At 37.0% G+C, this 22509-nt stretch overlaps 1 protein-coding gene across 3 annotated transcripts in view; it reads left to right on the top strand.

Moving 5' to 3' along the window:
* TTC28 (tetratricopeptide repeat domain 28) overlaps positions 1 to 22509 on the top strand; it is a 598643-nt gene that overhangs the window by 286075 nt on the left and 290059 nt on the right. For all 3 annotated transcript variants that reach the window (XM_060119074.1, XM_060119076.1, XM_060119075.1), the window contains one exon: positions 20146 to 20293. In XM_060119074.1, coding sequence (XP_059975057.1) covers positions 20146 to 20293 — 148 coding nt within the window. The remainder of the gene's footprint in view (positions 1 to 20145; positions 20294 to 22509) is intronic.

Here is a 22509-nt window from a genome sequence, read left to right as displayed (position 1 = left end):
GGTCATTTACAAGACTAGTACCAGCCCAAGGTTTCTTTACTACCTGTCTAGTGTTCTAGTTCACTACCATATATTATCACTGTCTCAATTAGTGTGCGATCAGGAAGATTAGGCTAAATGTGATTATGATTGAACTAGAGGCTAGAAAATACAGTGATTTGTTTTCTTTAGGTTTGTCAGAAGTTTGGTATAAAATTAGGCCAAAGAACTTTAACTTCTTTCACCATAATTGACAAAGTAAGTGATGAATAAGTATAAGGATTTTTTAAAATTTGGCATGTAAATGCTTTTTAAATTAAATGTCATAGGAATAAGGAGCCCAATTGTGTAATTTAAGAGATTTTCCTGTTAGGTATAAATGTAGCTACTATAGAAGTGGATAGAGGCACAAAATGATCAGGTCAGAATTGAATGCTAGCAGAACAGTGAACATAACCTAGGTTCATTTTCATATGGAAGACACCCCCTGTTATAGGACGGAGGGACATTCTTACTTCATCGCTTGAAGTGCTTTCTCTGCTGTTTCAGTGTGAGACAAACAGCTGAAAAGATCAGGTTTTGAGTGGATACTAATGTCTCCAAACTATTTTATTTCAAGTATACTGATATCTGTATACTGTTATATCTATTTATGTTGAAATCTAGAAGCCTTCACTCTCAGGGGAGGATGAGTGAGACAGCAGGAGGAGATCAACTTTCTAAGCCTCCCTTTTGTTTTTATTACAAGGTGTTTGTACAGTTGTTACTTTTGTCCACTTTAAAAAAATTATTCAGGTTGTTTGAAAGAAACAAAAGAAAATTTGAATGATTTTCAAATAGACTAAATTGACCTCTTGTGATTTAAAATCATTTTATTTTTGTTTGCATTGGCTCTACTTATTGCACTTAAATATTTCTTCTGGAAGGACCTCTTCTGATCTGTGGTCTCATTGGCAAATGAAATCAGTGTAAGCACTTGAATTTCAAATGCATGTCTTTTACATTTAAATTGCTGTTCTCTGCTGTAGGAAGAGCTCATGAAAACCATCTATAGTTCATAAGACTGGACTCTTGCAGTGAAATTAGAGGCCATTAGAACTATTGGTCTTATTTCCGACTGAATTAGTTAACTGCCTGTTAAGGTTCAGAGCTTATTGACCAATAGGCATTTATTACCCTGGCCATAATGACACAGTGATTTCCATTAAATTCCAGAGTTTATGGAAATAAAAAAGAGATCTTGCAAAGAAAGTGGTTAGTGGCTGCATTTAATTATTAGGATTAATTAGGCATTTAAATGTGAATATAAAGTATGTTTTAAAAACACGTATTTCTATTTCATTTCTCTGAGCCAATTGCTGAAGGGAATGAAGATTTTGTTGTTCTTTCTTGAAAGTACTTCTGGTTCTCTTGTTTCACAGTGTATATACTGAAATTGCTGAGCCATGTCATCAGAGAGAACTTATCAATAGTACAGGATATTTGGTAGTTTAACATTTGCCATTAATAATATTCAGGATAATTTTGAAAATAATCAACATGGTTGTTATAGGATATTAATTGTACTCTCTGGGAGCTTAAGAAAATGATTTGTCTTTTTTTTCAAGGATTTTTAACGTGAGAAATTCAGAACCTTTATTTCTATCACTTCTATATTTTTATTTAATTATAGTCACAATTGTATAATTAATAAGGATTCTTTACATAAGATACCAATTAAATTAGGGGCTTTGTACATCATTTTTGAACTTGTAGTGGTTAAAAATGTATCTTAGAAGCTAGTTAAAAGAACTTCATAAAAAATTAATGTATCTTGAAAGAAGGTAGAGAGAATGACAGATTATGAAGTGGAACCTAGTTTTTAAGCCTTTGGGATTCTATCCATTTCATTAAATGTTGATGTGGGATCTGAATATTCATCTCTAAGACCATATGAAATGAAAAGCTGTGGAATCAGAGCTACTTCTCTGTAGAAGACTCATTTGCAAGTGTCAGCCGAGATTCCTTTCAAACAACTTGAAATGGGTTTCTTAATTTGCTTAAGAAGTGTACTTTCAGGAACTTGATGCAACTAAGTTCATTTGCATTTCCTCTGGACAAAATAAATCCACTTAATTGATACTGGTTTGGATAATTTCTCCCCAAGGGGCAGTGCATCTTTTTCAAACTCAGGTCCAAGAGCATTATGGGTAAAGCTTACTAGGTTAAATTCATATCTGTCCTGGCTAGGGAGCTTGCTGAGCCCATAAGAGATGTAAATATAGATTTAGTCTTCTGGATTTCAGTGTCTAAGGAAAGGAAGGAGGAGAGAACTGAGATTTTGAAAGACATTGAGTTCAAGGAATGAATTTGGAAGCAGTCAGGATTACAAATTTAGGAAAAGCAGAATGAGAGGTGTGCTAGCAGGATGGAATTCTTTACTAATAAATATTTATTGATGGATAGATTATATGTCTATGGTAGGCTATATGTATTTAGATATGAATAAAAAAATAACCCCTGCTTTTGAAGAACTCATTTTCTGTTAATTTGTTGTTTGTTTGTTTGTTCATTCATTCATTCAGTAATCATTGGGTAACTACTCTGTGTGAAACACCACACTGGAGATACAAAGATGAAAAGTCATTGTTTCTGCACTTCAGGAGCTTTTGGGTTGTGAAATATATTTCTGACATTCCCATTTGGAACACGGAAAAAGTGTTCCCTTATAAATGCTGTTTTAAAGGGAAGCTGCATGTTGTAGGAATGGAGTCCTGGCTTCAGAGCCAGGCAGTTCTGGGTTTGAATCTGTTCTGTCATTTACAAGCTATTCCCTTGGGCAAGTTACTTAACCTTTATCAGCCTCAGGGTCCTTATCTTTAAAGGAAGACATAATAATCTACCTTGCAGGATTATACAGACTAAATAACATTACTTGTGTGGAAGTGCTTGTCACATACTAATGAATATCAGTTCCATTTCTTTTCCTTTCCGTAATATTGCTAGTCTTGTAATCCAGTGGCATTTTCTATGAAGTAGGTCATTGTGAACTGGCTGGATAATATAACTACCCTTTACAGGATAATTTTTTCTTAATGGAAAGATGCTTAAAACATTCTGAACAACTGGCTTTAAAATGAACTTTTAGAAAACAATTCCTCTGTAAATTGGGGAGGATCCATATTCAATTTTATATGCACTTGTTCATATGTTACTTTGAAATAATTCTTTAATTATTTAATGTGCAGCTTTTACATATGTTCCCAAGTTGATTATATGCTTTCTGAAAGCTGAGATTAATTATCTCTTCTTATATACCTCTGTAGCACTGAATACATGATACATGGTAGAGAATATGTTATTGATGAAAGGTTAAAGTTACAGAAAAATGCCAAAGATGAATTTAATTAAAAATATGAAATCATTTTGACTCTGCAATTTAAAACTTGTCAACAAATAACACTAGAAAATAATGTTTCAATTTAAAAGTTTTATAGAAAGAGAGCTTAAAGGATAGAGGGTACAATGTTAGCAATTTTTGATCTTTGGAAGAGGTGCGAATCACACCATTGCTGCACCAAAGGTACCTGTCAAATAGCACACCAGAATTATGTGCAAGAATAATCTAACAGGTCAAAGAACAACATTAATCTGGAACTGTTTAGCCAGTCGAGGCATCAGTTGTCTATGAATGTTATTCTTTGTGCATGATTACCAAGACATAGTTTTATTAGTGGAGTTATGCAGTTGCATTCAGTTGTTGTGCTTGTTTTCACATGATTTTGTAAAATACAGGTAATTACCACTGAAGAGGTAATTTTTTGCACATTGATATTATACCTCAATAAAATTTCTGAATATTTCTCAATCAAAATAATTTATTAAGTTTTCTAGTTATGTAAGAACTGCTGTGCTATTCTGATGGCTCTTTTGAAAGATAATTCATTAACCCTATTTCTGCTGTTTCTGTTTTGGAATTGCTGCCATAATTTTATAGGAATGCCTCACCAGTAGGACTGTTACACAGATGAATGAAAGCATCCTGTGCTTGTTGGCAGGCACTAAGCAGGCTCTAAGCAACCTGAAATTCGTTGAATCTTAGCAGGGCTATTAAGAAAATAAGTACAAATTGTCAGGAGAAGAGAAATTTGTTCCTTAACATCATCACTTGACTCTTGGGTAAGAAATGTTAGGCAAGGAAGAGACTGTTTCAATTTGTCATCCTCCTGAGACCTCAAGATGTTATCTGCAGTGCTGAAATAAACCATTCCTTTCTATAAGCAGAGAAAATGAGAAAATGGTTTATGCCCAGATTGGCCCATTTAGTTAGGAGGACAGTCACATAAATAACTACCTAAGAAAACAAAAACAAAGAAGGAAAATGGGAAACCTGAATCCCTGGCATAGACCCTTTCAGGATTAAATCTCTGTAAATACTACATGCAAAACAGAACTGCCGGTTTAGGGTAACTGTGATGTGCTAAGAGGAAGACATTGTGAACTTTATTAACCTTTCTTTACCTTAGTTTTTCTATCTGTAAAAATAAAAGCCATTTTCTTTTCATGTCTCATAGGGGAAAGCTAGATTAGCTCATGATTGAGAGAAAGCACTGGCATCAAGGGGTTACAGAGATGTAATGAGGATAATAACGTAATTACTGAACATGTGTCAGCAGTAGGATGTGACTATTTAGAAGTGCATAAGGTCCCAGGATGTACACAGAGAAAGAGCATATATCAACTGTACTTGTTGGCATCAAGTCCTATTTATTACATTTCTGTGACTTAGTTATTTTTCTTTAAGGTATATAAATATATCTACCTTAGTGAGACAGGAGAATCTTTGGGGGTGAGTCATAGTATAGCAGGAAGAAAGTGGGAGGCAGCATGATGTAAGTGAAAGAGTATGGATTTTGGCATCAATCCATCCTGATTGAATTTTTGCCCACGAGCTATGCAACTTGAGCAAGTTTCTTTACTTCTCTGAACTCTTCAAGTTCTTCATTTTAAAAATAGGGTTGATAATGCCTACTTTCCAAAGTCATTATGGGAACTAAATGACTCATCTCATGTCATTCTTTCCCACTGAGGAGGGGTTCTTTGAATTCCATGAGCATACTACACTCTTTCTATTTTTTTTTTTTTTTTTTTTTTTTGCGGTATGCGGGCCTCTCACTGTTGTGGCCTCCCCCGCTGCGGAGCACAGGTCCGGACGCGCAGGCTCCGGACGCGCAGGCTCAGCGGCCACGGCTCACGGGCCCAGCCGCTCCGCGGCATATGGGATCCTCCCAGACCGGGGCACGAACCCGTATCCCCTGCATCGGCAGGCGGACTCTCAACCACTTGCGCCACCAGGGAGGCCCTACACTCTTTCTAGTCTCAGGCCTTTGCACCCCTTCCTGCAGTGCTCTTTCCTTGGTTGGCTTCTTACCATCCTTAACTCTCAGCTTAAATGGTACCTTTTCTGGGTATGTTTTAAAATAACGTATGTCTCCCCCACCAGTTATTCTTTATTACTCTACATGTTTTGTTTCTTTATTGTACTTTCACAACTTATTTTATTTTTTCACTGTGTATTTGTTTACTCTTGCACTAGATATGAGCTTTAGAAGTGCAGAGACAGTATCTATCTTCTCTCCCTTGGGTTTCATTGGCACAGGGCCTGGCATGGAGCTAATCATGCAAATATTTGTTTAAAGAATGAGTGAATGAATGTAAAGCACCTGGGAGAGTGTTGGTAAATTAGGAGGCACTTAATGAGTAGTAGCCACTATGGTTATTGTTAGTAATTGTACCTCTACTTATAGGTGTAGGTATCCATTCTTTCTCTGCTTCCTGCCCTAGTGCTCCAGGAGAGAGCAAAGAACAGTAGAGCTCTTGCACATTTGCCACTTCACTGGGTGTCACAGCCAAGGGGAAAATGGTTTCCTTTTCCTCGAATTAAAATTAACAGTCAGTTCTGGTTATTCAAGGTGGTTATTATGTTCTATGAGTTGAGCAAATACTGAGTTAGCAAATACTGAACCATTGCTCCTACGGGGAACACAGGGTTAGGTTCCTGCAAGTCTCTGGTCACAACATTTTTGTCAACTGATCAACACATAACTTTGTTTTATGTGTGCTTCTGTTTAAATATACCTGAGTTAATATATATTGTTGATTCATTAACATTGAACTCATGGCCAGCAGCACTGTAAATCATTCCTGAGCAAAGCTTATCTAACACATGTATTTTCTCTCTAAGGAACATAACAGGTTTGTACTTAGGAACACTCTAGCACTACACTTGGGGGCCATTTAAAACTGAAAACAGCAGTGAAAAGGATACTTGTTTACTTATGACAGCTGAAGTAAGAAGACAGTGTCAGTTTGTTTTAGGAATATGTGGATTGGGTGACTCAGATTTTTTCTGCTCTGCACTTGTCCTTGAATGAACATGAAAGCACCAGGAGTATTGATTTTAGGGTTACAAATAAATTTTAGTAAGTAGTTGAATTCACAAATATAGAATCTGTGAATAATGAGATTAACTATACATATTACTATCCATTTTTTATATTTAATCTCATAACTTCAAATTTTTGGCTTTACTTTAAATAATAATTTATATAAATATAATGTTTATATAAATAACTCTACTTCCATGGTAGTTTTGTTGTTTGTTTTATACAAAGTGCATTTCATTTTTAAGTATTCTTTTTGTTTCATTATAGGGTTTGCAGTGTGTATTGTCTGTGTGTGTTTGTTCATGCTTCTCATTGAGATGCCCAAAGCATCATTTTACTTTTAAAAACACCTTTAAGATTTTTAAATCATCCACATGACTCACAACCCTGAATTGATCTTAATAGATTTATCCCTTGACTTTATTTGGGTTGTACTTTGACCCTGTCTGGAGTAGTTGGCAAATGGGCGAAATGCTAGTAATAAAAATCAGACCTGAGGGCTTCCCTGGTGGCGCAGTGGTTGAGAGTCCGCCTGCCGATGCAGGGGACACGGGTTTGTGCCCCAGTCCTGGAGGATCCTACATGCCGCAGAGTGGCTGGGCCCGTGAGCCATGGCCGCTGAGCCTGCGTGCAACGGGAGAGGCCACAACAGTGAGAGGCCCGCATACCGAAAAAAAAAAAATCAGACCTGAAAAATAAAAGTTATCTGTTCATCCGTTAGAAGGATATTTGGATTGTTCCCAGTTTGGGGAAATTATGAGTAGAGCAGTGGTAAACATTCATGTACAGGTTTTGTGTGAACGTCTGTTATTTCTCTAGGATAAACACCTAGAAGTAGGATTGCTGGATTATATAGTAAATCTGTATTTTACTTTATAAGAAACAGAAAAACTATTTTCCAGACATTTGCATTATACCAACAGTGTATGAGAATTCTAGTTGCTCTGTATCTTCACCAGCACTTGGTATTGTCTTTGTTTGTCTGCTGTTCAAATAGGTATATAGTGGTTTACTTTGCATTTTCTTGACTAATGTTGGCTGATGGCTAATGATGTTGAACATCTTTTTCTTGTGCTTATTTGCCATCTGAATATCCTCTCTGCTGAAGTGTCTGTTCAAATCTGTTGCCCATTTTTTATTGGGTTCTTTATTTTTATTTTTTAAATTTATTTGTTTTATTTATTTTTGGCTGCATTGGATCTTCGTTACTGTGCACGGGTTTCTCATTGCGGTGGTTTGTCTTGTTGCAGAGCATTGGCTCTAGCACACGGGCTTCAGTGGTTGTGGCACGTGGGCTCAGTCTGGGCTCTAGAGTGCAGGCTCGGTAGTTGTGGTGCACAGGCTTAGTTGCTCCATGGCACGTGGAATCTTCATGGACCAGAGATTGAACCTGTGTCCCCTGCATTGGCACACGGATTCTTAACGACTGTACCACCAGGGAAGCCCCTTTGTTTTTTAACTCTTAAGTTTTCATAGTTCTTTGTATTTCAGCATCATTCTTGAAGGATGTTTTCCTGAAGTATTATAGAAGTCCAGGTTTACATTTCTTTCAGCCCTTTAAAAAAATGTCTTTCCGCTGCTTTCTGGCCTCCATGGTTTCTGATGAGAAGTCTGCAGTCATTTGAAATGTTATTTCCCTGCAAATAATATGGCATTTTTCTCGGACTGCTTTCAAGATGTTTTTCTTTGTTTTTAGTTTTCAGTATTTTGATTATGATGCTTCTAGGCATGTATTTCTTTGGGTTAATCCTATTTGGGGTTTGCCGACTTTGAATCTGATGGTTTGTGTCTCACATATTGTAGGAAATTTTAAATCATTTCTTCAAGTTTTTTTTTTTCCTGCTCCACATTTCTTATCGTCTCCTACTGGGATACCAGTGACATGAATATTAAAGCTTTTGTTATTGCCCAACATATATTCCTGAGGCTCTGAATATTTTTGGTTTTCAATTATTTTTCTCTCTGTTGTTCAGATTGGGTAATTTCTTTTGGTCTCTCTTTAAATTCACTGATTCTTTTCTTTGTAATCAAAGTTCTGCTATTGAGCCCATTCCTAAATATTTCACTTTAGTTATTGTATTTTTATGTTTAAAATTTTTTATTTGGTTTTTCTTTATATCTTTTATTTCTTTGCTGGGAATGTCTGTCTTTCCATTTTTCACAAGATTATTTGCCCTTCTTGCATCATGGATATAATAGTTGCCTGGTTATTTTAATTTCTGTGTCATTTCAGAGTTGGCATCTGTTTATTGCCTTACTTCCTTGTGAGTAGATATTTTTTTGGTTCTTCATAGGCCAAGTAATTTTGCTTATATCCTGAATGCTTTGGTATTATTCATTGTATCTTGTTTACATTTTAAGAAGAATATAGTTTGTTTTAATAGGCAATTTACCTGGTTAGGTTCAGGCTATAAGTCTCAGCCCATATTTTGTGGACTTTGGTTCCCAAGTCCGTTAAGTTTTCAGAGTTTTTGTAGTTCTACTGGGACCTTTCTTTTTTTTTTTTTTTTTTTTTTTTTTGCTGTACGCGGGCCTCTCACTGCTGTGGTCTCTCCCGTTGCGGAGCACAGGCTCCGGACACACAGGCTCCGCGGCCATGGCTCGCGGGCCCAGCCGCTCCGCGGCATGTGGGATCTTCCGGGATCGGGGCACGAACCCGTGTCCCCTGCATCGGCAGGCGAACTCTCAACCACTGCACCACCAGGGAAGCCCGGGACCTTTCTTTTGTATGCACCACCCAATGGCCAGTTTGAGAACCAGGTGGTAGTCTGTTCTGTAGTTTAGTTCTCAAAGTCTTGGTATGCTATTTAAGGTCAGATCCAAACACCTCTTTATGGGATCTCTCATAAGCTCCCTCCTATGTCTTTTCAAAAATTCCCCAACACTTTCCAGCTCTCTGGCTGCCCTCCTCCCTTTCCATCCTCTAGCCAAAACTAGGGCTTTAGTTTCCCTGCTCTGCCATGCATGTCCTAGAATCATGTCTTTATGAGGCATCAAGTAGTGAGAGGGCAGAGAGAGAGAGAAAAAAAAAGCATTAGGACTCATCCTGAGCTCTGGGGACCACAGCTCCTGTGATGAGGGTCCTCTTCCTCAGAATTTTATATGCCTGCCCAGCAGCCACTGCTGTTACTGTCCTTGGCACTGTTGGTTTGCCTGGGGTGTGGACTGGGAAAGAATGGAAAGAGGATTTTAAAAATGGAATTTCTCCACTCTTTCTGACCCTTGGGAGTTCTCTTTTTTGCTTCTCTGACCAGAAGAAGAGGACTTTACTTGGAGAGCTTTCTGCTTGCACCAATGAATACTTCCTCATTTTAAGCTGCTTTTGAATCCAAGATGGGTGATACCAGATGGGAAGAATAAACAGACCAACAGAAAACCCATTGCTGATTTGGTACTGCTTTGAATTCTGGTCTCCTTCCTCAATTCATCTGCTGCCATTTACAGAGAGCTCTTCCATGAAGTCTTTCCAGGATGTGGTTGTATTCAGTGGGAGAGATTGGATGCTTACTCTATCTTGCCTAGAAATGGAACCCCTTCTCTTTTGAAAAGATGTAAAGTGTATTGTTATGTTTTTGTGCTGGTAGGTATTGAGAGGCAGACATTTTCCTTTTTCTTGTTTTTCATTTTGATGTGTGGCACCTTAACACATGTGCCAGTGTAGAAAGCTTACCTAATATAGGAAGGGGAAAGAGGTAGGCTGTGAAGTTTATTGTTTAGAAAAGCATGTGTGAAATATTTGTGTAAGTTTTTTGGGGCATATATTCTTGCCTTTCAGCCCTGCTCTTACCACTTGCTTATGTCACCCTGTCATGTCCCTCTCCCCAATACATATTCTTTTCTGGAGACTCTTTGTGTGAGCTAGCAATTGACAAAGGTAAAGGCTATCAGTGGTTTAGGCAGCACTTCTGAAACTTTGCTTTCCCAAATACCTAAAAAGTCAGAAGAGAGGTACTGTTCCAAGGACTGGGGCTATAGATGGAACAGAGATGGGTATTTATTTATGTTTTTGAAAATTGTGTGAACTCTTTTATTTTCTTCTATAATTTTCCTATAAAAATAATTCTCCATTGATTATAAGAAAGAACCACTGTGGTGCAGGAAGTTATGCATGTGTCAGAACAGTGGTTATATGGGAGTTCTCTGTACTTTTCACTCAGTTTTGTGGTGAATCTAGAACTGCTCTAAAAACAAAGTTTATTAATTAAAAAGATGCTCTCCCAGAAACTTCAAATAGATTTGACATTTCAGGAGATATGTTATGTTATTGTATGACTTTGACCTGCGTGGTATAATGCTGTGGACTCCCATTTGAATTATAATTTGATGAGAAAAGCAAGAGTTATCAACTATCAGCTATCACCTCAGAAAGATCAGGGAGTGAGCCACTAATGGTGGTGTTTCATCTGCTCAGGGAAGCCTTATGTAGAACTGTTGTATCCTAATATACAGCACTTATGGCAATAATTTTTAATAGACTGCTTTCTGGTGGAAGTGGATTCTGATTAATCTAGCATGGTTTGGGTAGAGTTACATTATGGTAGGTGAGATACCAAGTGTTTTTTTCAATAGTTAGTGAATCCTTTAATTCCCACATTGTTGGCATCAGTGTTTTTCGTAATTCTCTCTGCCCACCATTATTTTTTTTCCATTTTGCTTCGGGTTTTAGCACTTTCCCCAGGACCAGTCTATATGTGTGAAGGCACACATGCTCTGTGTTCTGGGGTAGAGGGAGGGTGGGTAGGACATGGGCACAGAACGCATGCTGAAGCCAGATGATTTCTTGGCGATTGTTCAGAAAATTCCCTGGTTTTCTTCTTGGCATGACTTTACACTCCTCCTATGCCACACCAAAGCACAAGATATGGGCAGTTCAGAACCATTACTCTAGGGGACTTCAGACTTCTTTTGTTGTTTACTTTTAAAGTTTAAAAGGGAAACTCCAGATGATAGTAGACACATCTTATAATTTGACATAAACTTTAACACTGGGAATTCCTCCAGTGCTAGAAATTGACACCTACTTAGTTATTTAACTCCTGGTTGTCATTTCATCTTTAACTGCTTATCAGATTTCTGGTTTCTTTTCAAAATATGATTTTCCCATAAGCTTGTTACTTTAACACTTTTGATATAATTAGTTTAAAACTAATTTTGGGAAAAAAGTTGAGAAACAATTATGATTGAGAGCAGATTTCTTTTGGAAATTGATATTCAATGTACCAAAAGGCATGTTGAAGAGAAAAACAATTCACAGCTGCAGATTTGGTTAGAACATTACGTTTAGGCCATTTGAGCCGCTGACTCTGGGTTGCAAACTAAATAATGGTGTTTTCTAAAATAGCCTTCAATCTCTTGCATGTACTTTCAGCATATAAGACAGACTAGTAAAAAATAGAAGCATAGTTTTCTGGAGAGATAGGAATGATTACTCCCAGCTGAGCAGGTAAAACATTGCTACATGAAGAATGTGTTCTTTGCTGATTCTCAAGGTTTTATTTATTTTTATTTTTAATATAAAGTGTCAGCAAATAGAAGCAAAAGAAAATCCACTTGAAAATGTCAAAAAATAAAAGAAGCATAGCAAATTGTATTGCAGGTAAAAATCCATTTTAGCCAGCAAACAAACAAGGGTTGGCTGAGAAGCTTGCTGATGGCTCCTTTTGTTTCTCTTTGATTTAAAGCCTCATGCTTGTAATCTAATTAACATCGAACTGAGTTGCAAGTACAGTGGTCTGTTTAGTTCAATAATAATACATTTATATGAAAGGTTAATGAAATGAATTTTCCTTCCATTCAATTCATTAAAAATTGTTCTACAATCAACGGTTGCTAATGGAATAGAGATTAAATATTCATGTTCATAAATTTTCTGTGTCATTTCTGATTTTCCTTCATTTCTGCCTCCATAGGTTGAATTTTGCAAGTATGAGAATTCCCAAACAAAAAGCTTGATTTAGGGCCTCCCTGGTGGCGCAAGTGGTTAAGAGTCCGCCTGCCGATGCAGGGGATACGGGTTCGTGCCCCGGTCTGGGAGGATCCCATATGCTGCGGAGCGGCTGGGCCCGTGAGCCATGGCCGCTGGGCCTGCGCATCCGGAGCCTGTGCTCCGCAACGGGAGAGGCCACAACAGTGAGAGGCCCACATACCGCAAAAAGAAAAAAAAAAAAAAAAAAAAAAGCTTGATTTAGAGGTTAATTGCACACCATTAATTCTTTTATCAAAGAGGTAGTGTGGGATAGTGGAAAGAGTTTTTGGCAGCAGGGGCAAGTTTCATAACCACCTCTTTTGTGCAATAGTTGTCATAAGAACTTCTTGCAGAATATTGTGAGCGCTAGTGATAAACTATGGAAAACAGTTAGTGATAAACTATGGAAAACAGCTAACAGAGTAGAGGTTCAACAAATGATAGCTAGAAAGGGTTTTGGAAAATAAAACGTCTGTGCACTAAAAGTTATGATAATTTATAGTGGCAAGACTGCTATGGTAAGACTGGGCTCTTGTTAATTCTAAAATAGGTGTCAGGCTTGGGCCTCAGAACACCTTGTAGTAATTCTAATAATCAGTGATCAAGGTAAAGTCTCTGAGAGGAGGGACTTTTTCATGTTTCTACAGATAGATTTTTGGTCATCTATTTTTGCCACCTCTTTCTTCTTTTCCACCTAGGCCAAAGGACTTTATTTAACCTGCATATGATGTTTTTCCCAAATAACAAATTTACTAGATAATTGAAGCCTACCCAATCAACTGCCAAAAGTAAACATTTTTTTTAAAAGATTTTTTTTGATGTGGACCATTATTTAAAGTCTTTATTGTATCTGTTACAATATTGCTTCTGTTTTATGTTTTGGTTTTGTTGGCCCTGAGGCATGTGGGATCTTAGCTCCCCGACCAGGGATCAAACCCGCACCCCCTGCATTGGAAGGTGAAGTCGTAACCACTGGACTGCCAGGGAAGTCCCCAAAAGTGTAAACGTTTTTAAAAGCAATTTTGATTTAAAATTTCCCTTAAACGTATTACCTACTTTATAGACTTTTGAAACGGAAGTTGCCAAACATAAGTTAACTATTTCCTTAATGACTGAAGGTTATCATTAAGATCATTAATTTTTGTTTTATGCCTAATTTTTGTCAACCCCTCACCCACTTTACCAAAAGTAATTTCTATTCTGCAAGCTGGTAAAGCAGATGAGCCACCTGATTAAATAGCGAATGCCAAACTGAGAGTGAATAGTGAGAAATTCACTTCAATTTTTAAAAATGTACCCACTCTTCATATATCATATGTGATATCAGTTAGCAATCATTGTTACAACCCTTTGAGGTCATCCCTATCATCCTCTCTGTAAGTGGAAATGGCACATGAATTTGGGTGAAGTTAAGTGCCTTGGCTAAAGGCACACAGCTAAAAAGCAGCTGGGATAGGATTCTAATGTCAGCCTTATGAGTCCTTTCTCTTCTGCAACAGCTGCCCTGGGAATAAGTCACATAGCTTCAGTTCAAAGCTTTTGTAGTAGTTATTTTTATTTGTTTAGTATATACCCTTTTACTTTGTGTTTGGAAGTTTGTTGTTAAAGGAAGACCAAACTCTAGAGCTGCACTTTCCAATACAGTAGCTACTAGCCAGTTGCGGCTATTTAAATTTAATTAATTAAAATGAAAGGACATATAAAATTTAGTTTCTTAGTCACACTAGCCATATTTCAAGTGCTCAATGGCCACATGTGGCTGGCCAGAGGCTAATGTTATTAGTACAGAGAACAGTTCCATCATTGTAGAAAGTTTTATTAATTTCTCCCTTGTTCTAAATGAACATACATAACAAAATATATTACAAAAATAATTTGTGCTTATGTATCCATGTAGGTGCCTATTTCATGTGAGACAGTGGAAACTTACTGAGGACATGGGTTCTGTCCCTTCATGTTTATATGTCATATTTTAATGTGACATAATGTATGATTTGTAATATGTTATAAAATTTATAGTGGGTAATATGTGTTTATTTACATTTTACTTGTACGATGGATATGTTTTAAGTAATACAAGCAGTCTTATTTTCCTGTATAATGCATTTCTGAAAAAGTATATGAAAGTCAAATATGTGGAATATCAAACATACAAAGCTTAAACAAGAGATTGAGATGTTCAGTGAGTGGGGAGCGTTAATTCCTAGAGAACTGAAAAATAAAATCTCAAATCATGTCTTCCCTTTTAAGAATCATTTTTTAATATATATATTCTCTAATTTTATCTTTTCCATCAAAAATGAGCATAGTTAGCTGTTCTTTGTTCATCCAGTGATGTTAAAGCTTTTCTGCTTTTGGCACCTTGTAATCATTTTCATTTTTGACCCAGTTGTGGTTAAATTATAGATTAATGCTGCTGCTTTTTAAAAACGAGAATCAGCATTTCTATTTTCCCAATCTCAACTCATTTTTAAATAAAATAAGGGAAAAGTCAGTAAAATAGTTATGTAATTTACAAACATTGTTGACAAAGATGGTGATGATGTGGTAGCAGGTGATATGATTGGATTGGCTAGCAGGTTATAGTTAGAGATATTTATTCTTCAGAAGATGTAAAAAATTTCAAATTCAAACAGTGAAAGACAGGTTAGGAACATTAAAGTATAACATTTAAAAGTACAGATTAAATCAAAAGCAGAATATTTGGGAGCACTTGAACTAAGTAATAGATTGTATTGTACATATAAGTAAACACTTAATTTTTTAAAAAATTAACTAATTTATTTATTTTTGGCTGCTTTGGGTCTTTGTTGCTGCCCATGAGCTTCTTCTAGTTGTGGCGAGTGGGGGCTACTCTTCATTGCGGTGCGCAGGCTTCTCATTGTGGTGGCTTCTCTTGTTGCGGAGCACGGGCTCTAGGCACGCAGGCTTCAGTAGTTGTGGCACGCAGGCTCAGTAGTTGTGGCTCGTGGGCTCTAGAGCACAGCCTCAGTAGTTGTGGCGCACAGGCTTAGTTGCTCCACGGCATGTGGGATCTTCCTGGACCAGGGCTGGAACCCGTGTCCCCTGCATTGACAGACGGATTCTTAACCTCTGTGCCACCAAGGAAGTCCTTAATTTCATATATCATTACATATTATATACATTTGTTCTATATTTTATGTTATAAATATACATGTGTACCTATGAGCATAGGAATTTACTTCATTACTCATTTGAGCCATGGGAGAGTAGGAAGTTTAGGTTATTATTGGGTTCAGTGATGATTTAGAATTGTGAACCCAGTAAAAAAATGTTGAAAGAAAAGACTTAAAGGTGCTTCATTGCTTCCAGGGGTACTTGAAGGGTGAAATGGCTTACTGTTTCCCATGTTTAGTCTTTGAGTGTTTTTACTTTAACCGTGTCGTCGTCTGTTTGGACTGCAATAACAAAATACCATAGACTGGGTGGCTTAAATAACATTTATTTTTCACAGTTCTGGAGGCTGGGAAGTCCAAGATCAAGGTGATGGCAGACTTGGTGTCTGGTGAGGGCCCACTTCCTGGTTAATAGGTGGCTGTCTTCTTGCTGTGCCTGTTCTCATGTGGTAGAAGGGAAGAGGGAGCTCATGGGGGTCACTTTTATAAGGGCACTAATCCCACTCATGAGGGCTCCGCTCTCATTACCTAATCACTTCCCAAAAGCCCTGCCTCCAAATACCATCATAATGGGGATTAGGTTTCAACATATTAATTTTGTAGGGACACAAACATTTAGTCTATAGCAAACTCTCTGAGATGAGAAGAATGACCACTTATTAAAGACCAAATACTAACAATTTTAACAAAAGGGCATAATACTTTGGTGATTAGTTACATTTTTATTCCTGCCAAAATGTTACAAACCCTAACTATTAGTAAACAGTTACTGTAGGTAGCAGTCAAGACATTTATAGCTTTTTATATTCTTCCCCTCTAGACTGTGAGCACTTGAGGGTACAAGCCCTGTGGTACACATCACAGTGACTGGTGCTGTAGATTTTTAGAGAATGTTAATTGAAGGCAGGATGGAAGGAATGAAAACTTATACTTGTAAACTACTTGTATTTCTGTTATTTGTGAGATTAAGTAGCATGTGTGGAATAATCACTGAAAGTTCTTTGTGGTGAACAACAAAAAATATATGAATGACTCTGCAACACTTTAAAATCTGGGCATTCCCCCTTTAGTCCAGTGTATTAACTAGCTCCCTATAAGTCTTTTTTTTTTTCCTTTGGCTGCCCTGCATGGCATGTGGCATCTTAGTTGTGTGGCATGTGGAATCTTAGTTCCCCAACCAGGGATTGAACCCGTGCCCCTTGCATTGGAAGCGCAGAGTCTTAACCCTAAGTCTTTCTTCTTGGCTAAAGCTTCAGGTTAAAACCACTGTTCTCAGGGTTTAGGTGCTCTCAATAGTCAGTCCCTATTGCATTCCCTTCTCCATCTGCTGCATAACCAGTGACCAGAATGTGGGTATATGCGTGGGGAGTGCTGAGGCAGGGGGTATGTTATCTGAGGTTGGCTGGGCACCAAGTGTTCAACGTTTTTTCATAGGCCCCACTATTCCTTGGTGTGCTGCACATATACTGCCTCTCCTCAGTCCTAAGTGACCCAAATTTGCCCCTTTCTCAGATGACGCTGCTTCCTTTGAAACCTGTGATAGTAAGAGAAATATTAGGTCACATCAATCTTCTTGAAGTTATAGTAAACAGCTGTGAAACTCAGCACTTGACCTTTGCTTTGGAAGAGGCCGGTGGAGAATCCTCTGGGTGGCTGCTACACCTCCCAAGACCTGTTAGTACCAATTTCTTTTAGTCAGGTGGTTCAGATTTTGTCTGGGAGCCTTACAGCTGTGAATTTTCCAGTTGCCAGCAGTCTTATATGGAGCAAGGGGGAGGAGTGAATAAAGCAGTGATAGGAATTGGATAATATATTGAATAATGAAATATTTTCAATATTTATTGGACTCTCCTTATATTCTCTTAGTCTATAATTATGTTTTCTTGTTATGATTATTTTCTCATTAACTAATAATCAAAATAGCTCACTTTATTAAGTATTTACTCTATGTCAGGCACTGTGCTGAATTCTTTTTATTCTATCACAGTAACCCATAATCTAGGTTTTATCATCATCAGCTTGAACCCCATAGTGGCATATCTCTCACAGAAGTATAGATAACTAATTTTTATTCAACAGCTATTCATACATGCAATTAATATTGCATGGGAGTAAGTTGGGAGAGCCCCACTTTGTAAATTAGGTGCAGAGATATGTCAGAGCTTGACTCACTATGCTATCTTGACAAGAATGCAACTCTAAGCTTTTAACTGAGAAAATCTTATAAAGTTGGACTGGGGATTCTGGAAGGACATAATGGAGGATCAAGGGAGACCTTGGAGCCTTCTCACCTATATCTCTTTTCAAAATCTTCTGGAGAAAGGAAGCCGAGACTATGAGCAGCATGGTCCAGTCATACCTTTTTTCATCTAATTTATGAGTGTCCTAACAAAACAAAACATGCATGCCCTTCTTTAACTCCTTTGTGTATTTGACACCATAACTTGCCATTAACGCTGAACTTTGCCTACCTACTAGGGAGTGGATACATGGGGAGTGGATGTCATACTTTTTGGTGATTTCATTTGGCAGATAGTAAAATCAGTTATTTTCTCAGTGAAGTAATGAACCATAATGCTTTGCTTTAAACATGCAAGAAATTATCAAAATTCATTGAGACTAATTTAAATTTTTGTGTTTTTTCTCCAGTTTTATTGAGATTTAATTGACTTACAGCACTGTATTAGTTTCAGGTGTACAGCATAATGATTTGACTTACATATACTGTGAAATGGTTACCACAGTAGATTTTTGTTTCTTAAAATATATACCTAAAATCATTACTACAGACACATTTTGTCTCTCTCCATAAATAATAGAGTTTACAGATATTTGGTGTGTATATATACACACACACACACATATATAAATACATTTTTTAAGTTTAGCTTTAATATAGAATTTATAGAATTATGTAAACTATAGTTAATTTTAGTTGGAATGTGGTACATATTGCCTCTTGGATTATAGAAATCACCTAAAATGTGAAATGAAAAGGGTGGTGAAAAATGTGTATAAAGACATTAAAGATTAAAAAGTGGCTGAGTCCAGTGAAAGGAAGTGATCTTATCAATTAGTAATGAAAGTGCATTTACAGGTTATTGTCTTACTGGAGTCTGAGTTTTAACAGCTGCTAGTAGTTTAAACTAATAGAAGTCTGAATAGCTCATAATAATTGTGAGTATTCATTCTGTTTATGGATTGTTTCTTAATAGAAACACTGAATAGTATTACCTATCTTACATTACCTCAAAGTGTAGTTACAAAAATGAAATAAGTAAATATGTTTTTTTTTTTTTTTTTTTTTTTTTTTTGCTGTACGCGGGCCTCTCACTGCTGTGGCCTCTCCCGTTGCGGAGCACAGGCTCCGGACACACAGGCTCCGCAGCCATGGCTCGCGGGCCCAGCCGCTCCACGGCATGTGGGATCCTCCGGGATCGGGGCATGAACCCGTGTCCCCTGCATCGGCAGGCGGACTCTCAACCACTGCGCCACCAGGGAGGCCCAGTAAATATGTTTTATAAACATGAAAGGTGCTCTCTTTCACTCTGTATGTGTGCATAATATAAAATTATAAAATTATGTATTAAATTTTTTGAGTAGTTGTTTTAGGAGTTGTTTGAAACTTCATTTATATTCCATGAATACAATTTGTTACAATTGCAAAGTATACTGGACTGAAAAAGTTACATTTGTGTTACAAACATAGAGTATTGTAAAAGTATTTAAGTTAAATAGGGGGCCAGGTATTTTAGAAGCAGGTGTCATATAAGCAATGAATGCATTAATAATATGTCAGTTTTATGTGTTATTAATCAGGTACAAGGTCCTTTGCTGGTTAAATACTGGTAACACATTGATCATTTACTTGTTTTTACTCTGTGTTCAAAAACAAACTACACATTCTTAAGATCATTCTGAAGTTTAAATATTTTATTAATTTTCTGGCCCTTTCTGCAATTAGCTGGAAGGAGGGTTGTTTCCTTATATTCATAGTTGATAATACTAGTTTTTTTTAACCAATCCAATTAAACAATACAAAGGACAGCAATCTTATTCTGTTTCTAAGCAAAGCACATGTATTTTTAATAATAGTTTTAAAATATTATGTCTGAAACACCACATTAAATGTAACCATGTTGTGTTACTCATTACAGTTATCTTAATACTAATCACATATTGATTTATCCCTTTAATTAATGAGTAGAAGTATAAAATACGTGGAATTTGAATATCTCTCATTTGTCTTGCGCTATACCAGATACTTTGGTGACATGTAAAGAAATCTCCAAGCCCCTGTCCTTGAGGAGCTTATGCTATTAAAGGATAAAAGATTTTAAAAATCATCAAAAAAAGTAAAAGTACTATATGAATAAATACCAAAGAATGTGATAAAATCAATGTGTTCTAGAAGGGAAAAGAATGAAAGTTTTAAACGTAATTTGCCTGAAAGAAGTATGCTTACATTTTATGATGTTCAGAGAAATCAGATTTGATTATAAACACTTTACTAGATTTTTGAACCAGGACCACCTCAATTTTAGTTCTGCCGACCTGTTGTTCTAATCAAGAATCCTCATCAGCCTTGGTGGAGCATTGTGTATAAGTAAAACATGCATTATCTTTTCTTTATTTCCAGGCATACTTCCGACAGGGTGTTGCCCTCCAGTACCTTGGACGTCATGCCGATGCCCTGGCAGCCTTTGCATCTGGGCTGGCTCAGGACCCCAAGAGTCTCCAGCTTCTGGTGGGGATGGTAGAAGCAGCCATGAAATCTCCCATGAGAGGTAAATATGATGAAAGTATTTGGTCCAACACTAATTTACATTAGAATATTTCTAGGCTTTGAAGACTTTAGACTCAGGCATTGAGAATGGATAGGTTATGAAATTATCTAAGATTGGATATTTTAGACCAAAGAAGACCAGGAATCACTGTCAATAGGTGACATTAATGAGGCACAATGGAATGGGATGGTGGTAAGGCCACTGGCCTGGAAGTTTGTGGACCTAGATTATATTTTGAATTTTTTGTTAACTAACTGTATGACTGGGTAAATGAATCAAATTCTCTGGATTTTAGGGTTACATAAGGAATCCCTATGTTTTTTGTAGTTCTAAGATTTTGTACCTCTAAACCAAAACACCTCTACTAGTAAGTTGATCTGCTCAGTTGGACCAATATGCCATCTAGAAATAAACAGGTAAGAGAAGACATTAAACATTTTATGAGAGGAAATATGGATCTAACTATAGGCTATGTCTAACATTTTTCAGAGGAGCATTAAAAGATTATGTTGACTTGAAAGAGAGAGAAACATGGTAGATACATGGTTTTCTCCTATACTACTTCTGTATTATACCAGTTGGTATTCTGGGACAACAGTAGATTGAAAATAGTACTGTGGAGATTGGAGGAGTTCTAAGGCTCAAATCAGATTGGCTTCTCTTTGAGAAACATTGAGTTTTGAGGAAGGAGTTCTTGGGAAGATTGGGTTGAAAGTGTACACCAGTTGTCATCTTTGCAGAGTGATGGAGACACTAAGGCAGGTTGATGGCAAATAGTAGACAGCTAATGACGTTCCACACTAATTAGGTACGTCAAGCAGAACTCTTATTTTTGTTTCTGAAATGGTACGTTTTTGAATTAACCTAAAAATTTTGGTGGCAGTATCATTAGGTAATTTATTTAGTTTTGAAAATGTTTGCAGCATTAGATAATTTTAATATACAGGCTAGTATGGTACTTGGCTCAAAATATGTGCTAAGTAAAAGTTTGATTAACTAAATGGTACTCGTATGGCCTCTGAGCAATTCATAGCTATAAAAAAATACTTTCCTGAAAGCGAAGATTTCATGTTCCAGAAAAAAAGTGGAAAGGAAGCCTCTCTTCATGCGATTTTATAACCCCATACAAAGCTGAGTCTTTGCTGCAGGAACCTAATGGCTTCTCCCACTGGGGGACCTGCTGTTAATAAACTCTGACTTAAAGCAGATGTACTTTGGAGCTCCATGACTTGAGGATGGGGGGGGGGGAATGGACAACAAAAAAAATCAATCTGTGTCTCCTTTCCATTTTTCTAGTATTTTCTCATTCTCTCCCTATATCCCTCTGCAAGTAATTTACATGGAACATTTTTTATTTAGTTCATGAAGATATCCCTTCTTTATTCTGAGGTATTTCTGCTGCTGCCTTAGTATACTGGAGTGAATGTGTTGAGATCAGCAGAATCATATTTACCGTTTTACCTTTGAAGCAATTTGTTTAGATAAATATAAGAAAATCTTCTCTACACTGCAAGAAATAACTCAGTGCTTCTTTCAGCCTTAGGGTTTTCTGTGCCATGTTCTTTCCCATCTTATACTGAGTGACCTAAGGGCGACCCTGGAGAAAGCTGCATCTTACAGGTGCCTGGAGCGCTGTAATATTTTCTTCTCTTTCCTTAAAGCAATTTAACTTACTTATTTTTGGTATTGCCTTTACCACTGTAGCTATTCCAGGTGGGCTTTTCTCATCAACATTTTATAGAAAGACTGTTGCTTTGCACAGTGTTGTTCTGTGCATCATTTAACATCTTAATGACCTCTCTTTTTGTCATATGGTTATAATTTACAAAATCTGTCATCATTTGCTGCCCATTTTTTACCCACTGTTTATTTTAGCCTCCTGCAGCGTTCTCAGTTTCTGCCATTGTTGCGTAACTGTGCAGTCCAGGACACTTTGCATGTAGGTCTGATCTGTTGTGTCAGTTTTTGTTTTGAAATTCTGAAATGCAATAGGGAAGCTCCCTCGTCCAGTGCTTCTGTAAGCAAACAAAGCTCCCACGGTGTGCACAGCGTTCCTGTGGTTTGGCCTTTTGGGGACGTTTCAAGATTTTTTTTATAGATAGGGCTAATCTATAGTAATATACTCTTGTTCCCAAATAAATATATTAATCCACTTTGGAACTTACTTGATTTTTAAAATATTGTTGTTGCCTATATTGCTAACTGCATTAAGTCTT

The sequence above is a fragment of the Mesoplodon densirostris genome, chromosome 15, assembly GCF_025265405.1.
Source record: "Mesoplodon densirostris isolate mMesDen1 chromosome 15, mMesDen1 primary haplotype, whole genome shotgun sequence".
NCBI classification, from domain to species: domain Eukaryota; kingdom Metazoa; phylum Chordata; class Mammalia; order Artiodactyla; family Ziphiidae; genus Mesoplodon; species Mesoplodon densirostris.
The sequence above is the reverse complement of the archived record's forward strand: the minus strand, read 5'-3'. Positions and strand labels throughout refer to the sequence as shown.